The sequence below is a fragment of the Fringilla coelebs genome (genome assembly GCF_963513975.1).
Source record: "Fringilla coelebs genome assembly, chromosome: 14".
In the NCBI taxonomy this organism is placed as follows: domain Eukaryota; kingdom Metazoa; phylum Chordata; class Aves; order Passeriformes; family Fringillidae; genus Fringilla; species Fringilla coelebs.
In genome coordinates, this window is record NC_140040.1 from 4,738,956 (window position 1) to 4,748,210 (window position 9,255).

General features: G+C 36.9%; 1 protein-coding gene across 1 annotated transcript; it reads right to left on the reverse strand.

Annotated features, from left to right (window-relative positions):
* Positions 1-2,549: 2,549 nt before the first annotated feature.
* CENPN (centromere protein N) lies at positions 2,550-9,254 on the reverse strand (the record flags this gene model as incomplete). The annotated part of the gene is made up of 10 exons (XM_084215052.1): positions 2,550-2,665; positions 2,977-3,100; positions 3,708-3,820; positions 4,220-4,277; positions 4,837-4,938; positions 5,631-5,807; positions 6,861-6,937; positions 7,345-7,401; positions 7,944-7,989; positions 9,084-9,254. The coding sequence occupies 10 exons, from the start codon at positions 9,252-9,254 to the stop codon at positions 2,550-2,552; spliced, it is 1,041 nt and encodes a 346-aa protein (XP_084071178.1).
* Between the last annotated feature and the right edge of the window lies 1 nt (position 9,255).

A 9,255-nucleotide genomic window follows, 5' to 3' on the forward strand; every position in this document is an offset into this window, starting at 1 on the left:
TATTCATGAGGCACGTGGCGCGGCCCCGCCCCCGGCCGCCGGCGCCACACCGCGGTCGCTGTGAGCGCTGCGGCCGGGCGCGGGCCCGTGCGCGCTCCCGCGGCACAAAGCGCGCACACGACGCACCAGGGGCGCCGGGACACGCGGGGGAAACGGCGAGTGGCAGCCTGGGCACGGCACCCGCCCCGGCGCACACCGTTCAGGCGGCTCCGCTGCACGGCCCAGGGCCTGCGGGTATTGTGTTGCACCGCGAAGTGGAGAGGAGGCACCGATTTCTCTGCTGGTCAGGGCCAGGACACCAGGGAATGGCCTAAGCTCCAGCGGGAGGCTGAGGCTGGATATCAGGAAAAGGTTCTTCATCTAGAGCACAGTCATTAGAACAGACTCCCCGGGAAGTGGTCACAGCAGCAGCCTGACAGAGCTCCTGGAACATCTGGAAAACCTCTTGGGTACAGGGTGGGACTGTTGGGGTGTCCTGTGCAGGGCCAGGAGCTGGACTTGAGAAGCCTTGTGGGTCCCTTTCCGACTCAGAATATTCTATGATTTCCTGATATTGGAATCACCCACACAACACACAGAGGTTTTTCCCCTATAGTTGGTCAAGTTAATGGAAAAGATGAACACCAGGTTTTGGGTAAGAGTTATACCATAGGTGTAGCCCCAGGATGTGTTCCTCCTGCAGCCCCTGTGCCCTCAGCTGCAGGCCGGCATTCTGCTGCTTGGGGTTAGCACAGAATAGTTTGGGTTGAAAGGGACATCATCTAGTCCAACCCCAAACTTCCAAATTGCTGGAAGAGACCAACTGGAATGAGGAAGACAAGACTGGTCTCCACATTCCCTCTTCTCCTCACCTCCTCCATGGGGATACCTGCTCAGCAAGAAGGAACCCCAGAGCTGCAAATGTTTCTTGACAAATTAATAAATACACACCTTCTTGCCTGGAAATGCTGCATAGTTCCTGGAATATCCCTGCTTACAGGAAGTTAGAGATAAAACATCTCTGAAAATCAGAGATACTAAAAAGGGGATGGAGGCTGCCTTTCCCAGAAACAAAAGGCAGTAGGCCAGGGACTGACAGTGTTCTGGAGCACTTGGGAACTTTACCTTTATGGTAAATCACTGCCCTCTCAGGCATTTAGGTTATTTGGGAGAGAGCATTATGAAGAACAAGTTGCACAGAGTGAAATATATGCTGGAATCTTAATGGATCTGAATCCTGGAAGTACAGCGAAATGCGTTAAGAGCCAGCTCTTAATGTCTATCACACCAAACCTGGAATTCTTCCACAATCCTAACATTATGTTAAGTCCTTCGTTAAATCAACATTTAAATCACACAGGTGGAATTCCTAAAATCCATACCACTAGCAGATAGTCCTAAACCTATTTTCATGTGTGAGTTATAGAGATGCTGAAAACCAAACCAAAAAATCTGTATATGATAAGTAATGTTTTCAAGTCAGGCCAAACAAACTTTCATGAGAAGACTTAATTTACACATTTATTTACAGTCTAAACCAAAAACATGCCTATACATCCTCTGGAAATATGGCTGCTTCTGCACACTGAGATACTGAACGTATATTGGAATTCTACATACACCAAGTACATACAAAACAATCCAGATAACAGAATTAAAAGTAACAACTTGTACAATTTAAATGAATCTTCAGATCAAATCCATCTCAAAAAAACAAAGCAGGAAATGTCTATACAATTGCCAATGTTTACCAGCTCTAAAGAATTCCATTGCAAAGCTGTTTGCATTAGTGACTGTTGCCATCTTGATTCCATAATCTTTGTTCCCAAGCAAAAATCCAGTGGCAGTGGGCAAAGATTTCAGAAGGATCAAATATTAAGATATTCTAAAACATGTAACTTCCTCAAAAGAAAATACTGCCTTTTCCATTGTATTCTTCTGAGACAAAATTTTATAAGACATTAATAGCAACAGGCAGATTTTCAAGTCTTTCTTACTGGCTGTTGCCCTTGGTGAGAAAGACTTTGGAAGCTGAATTAATGAATCCCTCCTAAAGCTGGGTGGAAGCTTCATACTGACATCTGCATTCCAAAAGTACGTTCTCCCCCATGCCCTGAAATAGTCTTAGAATACAATTCTTCTACTTAGATACAAACATGCCTGAGCTGTAGCCAGGGAACCCACCCATTTGAAAGGGACTGTTCCCATGTTCCAAACAGGGCAGGTGCTCTGTCCAAAATATGAAAGGCCACCTGGAATATTGTAGCCATCTACAGCTATTATTGCGTCTTTATTAACTTCACAAATACTATTATAAATACAATTAAGAGCAGTCATCACATTTAAATTTAAAATAACTATCATCTCTGTTTAAACTTTGCAACTAGCTTTTTTTATTAGTTAAGGCTAACTTCTGTTAAAGACTGTGGAAAGATAATTTAAGCAGAGCCATAATATGGAAAAAACTTTAGGGTATTAAGAAAGAATAACTTATCTTTTAAAACCTTATGATGATTTAGATTAATACCAGTAATAAATGAATTTCTACTTCTCTATGAAAAAGTTTTAAATTAAGGGCTTACAAAACTTTCTGGATATAAACCTTTTTTCTCTCTAATTTTAAAATAATTCCTAGCTTTATGTGGTATGCATGTAAGGAGTGGTGAAAGTGGTGCATCAGCCATACCTGGGGAGAGAGAGACACAGATAATTGCCAGTGTACTCAACCACTACTTACCTTTAATAACTGTTAATAAAACTGAAGCACAAAACAAAACCACTAAAACCACAGCCTGAGTATCCATATACAAGCCAGTAATTCTAAGAATAAATTGTTTAGACATAAGTTTTTAAAGTGGTAACATTTTTATTCTATATTTCTTTTTCTAAACAAACTATGAAGTTACTCCCTTATATGAGATACAAGCAGAATGTAAGATGACAAAAACATTTAAAACTCTGCAATTTCCCTCCATTTTACAGAGTTGGAGCACTTACCTGCTGGTGCCAAGGATTTCAGTGATTCTAAAAGATGCGGACTAGAAAACTTGACCAAACATCTGAATGGTTCTTTTTTATCCAAAACATCAATTTTAGGATCACTTTTAAACATAGTCTCAAGCTGTTAACACAAAATTTAACCAGTGAGTACAAGAAATAAATATATTTTATTTATTTGTTATTACATATTACATTTAAACATTTAATAAGACTGTTTTCAATTTGTAATGATAACATGATTCCAGCTGGAGGAATGCTGTAGTAGAGGGTGCCACCATGTGGCAGAGTTTTCTGCTGAAAGCAAGAGGCAGCTGGCTCAGCAATACAGTAAAACATTAAGTGTTTCTTAGAATTTTCAGTTTATCTGTTCATGCAATAAAACCTGTGCATCACTGAGAAGTCAATTATGGTGTCATACATAGCATAAACTTTGTATGTACTTAAAATAACCCTTATTTGTTATGCTCCAACACATTGCTAGTCTAGATCTACTTTTGTTCCAAAAACAGGGCAAAATGCTGAGTTCACAAGGCTGAAAAAATTAAACGCAATCTAAAACTCTGATCAAATTTCAGCCTGTTTCTTACAGAGACTTTTAACTCATATATTTTAAAATGCCCTCCCTAAAGTTTAAAAAACCCCATAATATTTCTTAAGTTTGAAATTCAATCTAACTCCCACTACATTAAAATTAGAAAACCCCAAATCAAATTGGTTGCTTTTCCTACCCTGTATTGTGCAAATTCGAGTTTTGGTTGGGGACCACTACCAAAAGCTTCCATGTTCAGTCTGTGGATTCTTTCTTTCTCACTTCTATTTTCTTGAACTATCCTTCTATCTGCTGCAGGGGAAAAGAGTAGGAAAAAGAAAACAGAAAGACAATGTTGTCAGCTGCTGCAATCCAGATTTTCTGATCAGATTATTCCAATGAAAATTTGTAAATAAGTTTTAATGAATTCATGGCCCTCTTTTTTTGGCTAAGGTAGTTGTCTCTACCATTTATATTTTCAGTTCTTACCAAGAGAAAAACACAAGCTAATGTGAGATACTGGGCATTGAGTGGATTTGGTTTCCATGTCCAGTACCACACATGGGAAATACTGACCTCTCCCAGTGCCAGCCAGTATTAAGGCACCAGGGATGGATAACATAATGGGAATGGAGCATATGTACCTTTTATCAATTTCACAAGCTAGCAGGAATGACATTTAAACTGCCTTTACATTTCAATTATACATACCATTTTCTTGTTCAACATCCCCTCCTTGCAGAGGTTTTGGAGTGCAAGTTCGGAAGTTCTAAATGGAGAGAGAGAGAGGAAAAATTATTTTAGTTCAGTTCTACTTTTAGAACCTCTATCTGAAAGAAACTTTAATATATTTCCTTTTATTTCTTATTCTGGAAGAATGATCTTCGAAATTTTGACCATTACTAGAAGTCTGGAAGCCAACATAATTTTTTTTAAAAAAAAGCTTGTCTTAGGATATTTGTGAACATTTCCCTATTTACAAGTTTTGCATGGATAAGCAGATTAAGCACCCATGCCAACAGCCTTCAATTCATGGCTCTATGAAGCATAATGAAAGGATGCTAAAAAAGCTTAGGACTGAATTGTTCATATAATTTTTAGTCTGAGTTTAGCCATCAGGAATTACAATGATAAAGAGTATATGGGACACCAAATAATTACATCCCCATTGCAATGTTACCTTCGTGAAAGGCTGTCGACCTCAGTAGTTCAATATTATTTTAACTTGATGGTCTCTTGGAAAAGGTGAATTTTCCCCCTTGCTAAGGGGTGAGAACTAGGCCTGAAACAAAAAGCAAGACTTAGGATTTACTTGTCAAGTGGCTCACCTGGCTATATCTTTTAAACACAATATCTTTAAGGGAGTTTAAAGAATGACTTCGAAGCTCCATTTCACGGATCTCATGGTAATTGGAAGCAACAATCAGGGCCTTTAAATAAAAATTGAAATTGTTTTAACATCAGACTTAATCATCACTGTGCTTATAATATATAAAAAACATAGCATCTCTAGACATTGTGATGTTTTTGTTCCAAGGTAAGCAGCTGCCCTTTAACTAGGATTTTCATATCTGAAAAAACATTGCAGAAATTGTTACACAGCTCAGGTTAATATTTAAAACCATTCACAATATTAACAAGCTAAGTTTCCTAGTCTTATCAGCTGAAAAATAAACAAACAGAATCAGAAGATATTTGAATTACTACTACAGAAATTTGAGGAAATTTCTAAATAGAGGAAAATACACTACCAAAGCTGATCCTCACAAAAAACCAGAAATGATTCCCTGATGAGCTCAAATGCTTAGTTCTTGAAGTTAACAGTGTTGATCTAATATTCTCCCACTTCTGTGAGACAATTTAATGGAACACTGCCCAAGACTTGGTTAAGAGATTAAATTCAGGAGCAGTAAAAATCCCAGTAAACTGAATTTATTCACAATGCACCAATCTAAAGATTTGGGTTTTTGTCCCATTTTTATCATGGGCTAAGGAGAAAAAAAAATGGAGTTTGGCAAATTATGTTAAGCGAGGCATCTTTACCAATCCTCTTAAAAGCTAACCCAATTACAGCTCTACATGACTGTGGGGAAGTCAGGGTCTGAGCAGTTTTAATCTGTACCTGACAGAGCAGAGGCAAGGTGCTCTTCAGCACTGAAGAAGAAATGAAGACATAGGGAGTCTGTGAATGGTACACAACATAGCTGGGTTTGTACTGGTTTGGTTTTTTATATGGTGTTCCCCAGGCAACTCTAATCCAGATTGCATTATCCTCATACTCCTTAAAGGTGATGGTGACCTGATAGAAATAGAAAAGTTTTGATTTATGAACACATCTGGGTATCCATAAACATTTTCTTATCTCTTAACATCTCTGTTCACAAGACCCAAGCATAATCTAGTACTACTGCATGAATAAGAAAAAAAACCCACTAAGTGGCATAAGGATTGTATTTAAATAAAATTTCCACAGAAAAACAACCTCAGAAACTGGGATAAAAAGAAGAATTACCTTTCAGACTCTAATATTGTTTTTCTTCCTGTCAATATACATTTTTTTCTGAAGGTTGAAAATAGAAAACAGCTTATTACAAAAGCACTGATCTCTCTTTTGGAAAACAACACAAAGTTATCTGTTTAGAAGGAGGGCTAGTGGCAATAATTTCAATATGTCCATTTTTGGACAAAGTAAACTTTTGATCAACTTGTGATTTTAGACCTGAATATAATATTTATATTTTATAAATATAATAGAATATACAATCAAAAGTCTAAACATTCCCGTTTCTATTCTTGTTGATTTGCTCCTTGTTTACTTCTTTTTACCTTCACTCAAGTAGGTTGACTTAAAAAAAACCAACCAAACAACAAAAACCCCAAAATATTCAAAAACTCTATTCTAAGAGAGTGATGTGAACTGCACCTGATTGGCTGTGAGTGTGATTTGGATTTGTTGGCCTCTCCTGTTGTGAGTGGGAACCCACTGGGTGTCATGGAGTGACACAGGTGATGAGCCAGAGGCATTTTCTATTCCATTGCCCAAATGAAGCTGGTAAGCTAAAGCAACTAAAGGCTTCTGCAAACTGGGCAAAGATTTGATAATAAACCACCAACATGCTGCCTTCTTGAAGCCAGTCACATTTTAACACAAACTTGCATTTTATTTCCTTCCAGCACAATTGTGAATTCACTAAACCAGATATGCAATACATTTTTCCTATTTCACATGCAGTTCCTATCATTCCCAAATGAGTAATTCCATTTAATTCTTGACTCAAACTGTGAGGAACAGTTATGAAAACATCATTGACACCAGAGCCACAAAGCAAATTTAGAATGGATTTATTCTTACATTTTTCAAGGCTGACCGAAGTTGTCTTTTAAACTTTTTTTTGAAATCTGTTATGTCAAAATATTCCAATTCTTCTCCTGTTACATGAGACAAAAAAGCCCAACCAGAAATAAGATTTGTGTTTACAAGTAGTTTAGAGATGTTTTTAGTTTTGCTGAAACAAAATTAAGCAGAAAAAACCAAAGTTGCATAACCTTATACAAAAAGCTGTATTTTACTTCTGACCCATGTTATTGTTATACAGAGAAAAGATTAATATTTAGAAATTACTAATGTGCAATAATTGCTTGAGAAGATAATGGAACGTATTCTAAAAACATTACAGATAATCTCCATTGAAAAATCCATACTAGGCTGCAGTAAAATGTTAAAAATCTCTCTACAGAAAAAACCCAGATGAGACTACATGAAAATGTAGGATATGAGGCAGCACAGCACTAAGTTGCTGAGAATTGTGGGATTACAGCAAGGAAAAACATTTTACCTGATTTTTTCATCTGATAAACACTCCACATTCTTTTGTTTTGGTAGATGTGGTTGTCTAGGAAAAATAGGAATTGCTCGATAACATAACGTATTATCAAACAGAAATTAAAGGAACAAAGAATTTTACAATACTTGTATAGACAGGTTACTTTAAAAAATATGACTTCTGTAAATGCAACAAAATATATTAACATTCTTAAACTACCATTCATAGAAATCATAAAAGCAAAATAGAATTTTTTAAATTAAAGAGATATAAAGTCCTTTTCTAATTTGGTACGTGGCTAATAAAGGGCATCCCTAGGGTTCAATGTTTAAGGAAGGGTTTTACCTCAACTGCCCAAGGTAAGACATGTAGACTGTTAGAAAAAACCTTGAGATTTAAACTGTTGTCTAAACAAGTTGTGAATTGATATTGGAGTTGGGAGCTATATACTTTTGTTGATCTTGAGCTTTTTGTAAAAGCGGTCACATCCAATAAGATTAATATAAAATGTGATGTGCTTACCTCAAATGCATCTGCACCCCACAAGGGTCATCACTATGTAATTAAGTGCATTAACAACTTAATATCATTTTAATTCACTTTTTACTTACAAATTATGTCTAGAGCTGCTGCTTGCTTTATATCTGCAGAATTTTCCTAGAAAGAACAAGAGTGCAAGATGAACTACAGGTCCAAAAGGCCTGATCACACTTTTTATCAAGTGAAAAATAATGTCAGGATTGGTAGGTTAAAGGACATTGCATTGAAGCCCACAGCACCCACACTCTCTTCAAATGCACCACACCTAGTCCCAAGTTTTGAGAAATCAATAACAAAAATGATTTCAGCAAGGTTTAAACGCAGAGGCAGCAAGAGGAACGCAATCCTTACAGTGTGATGTACAAGCAATTAGAAAGTGAATGGGTATTTATAACAATGCAACAATGACTGGTATTTCACTGTCAGGAGTTTTAACCTACTGGTTATTGCTTATTTATGCTCTGCAGCATGAAAAGACTTTTAAGAATCTGCATGACACAATTTGTTACAGATACAAGTATTTCAGAAAAAAAAGACTATTTTAAAATATGGTATTTACCATCTTATGAGAATTACTTAGGAGTTTCTTTCCTGTAGTTTGACCTACACTCCAGGTAAGCAATTTTTGAGTATGAAATTCAAAGAGCATCATACCAAAAAGTTAGAGAATACAGGATGCATCAGTAACAACTACATCTATCTGGGTTTTGACATTGAAGACTTCTGGTACATATAAAGACTAAAATCAGATCATATTTTTTTTTTTGCTTACAGCATGTTGAATGGAAGTAGTTCTGGCCAAGGAAAGTTAAAAAAAATTAAAAGTCTAAAAGATATAAACTGGTGCTATCATTACCCATACTAAATAGATTTAAATCAGGACTTTGTAATGAGTATACATCTCAATCAATGCGTTTATTTTACAATTTAGAAATACACCCATTTTTTAAAAGGTTTAACATACTGAAATATTATCTACCATATGTAACTTAGAGCTCAAAACATATATTTGCATACTTAGTATAGGGCTGTTCTACACTCTTATAGATCAGACAAAATCAATGGCGTTACCAGCTCAGCTTTACATTTTCCAGACTACAAAGTGCCATTTGAGGCTGTGTTGTGGTCAAAGATTATGTTTCAGTTTTTTTTTCACGATGCTTCTCATGCATTCCATATGTCAATGACATTTTTTGAAGGAGAGGATTTACCTCACAGAGTTGAACAACTTCTTGGGAAATGTTGTCCTTTATCTGGTGGAAATTTAGAGTCTGCAGTTGTGCCTCAGAGAGAAAGCCCCATTTCTGCAGCATCATCTTGATTTCATCCCTTGGGATTTTCAGCACAGTTCTTCGGATGTATTCAGCCACAGTTTCGTCCATG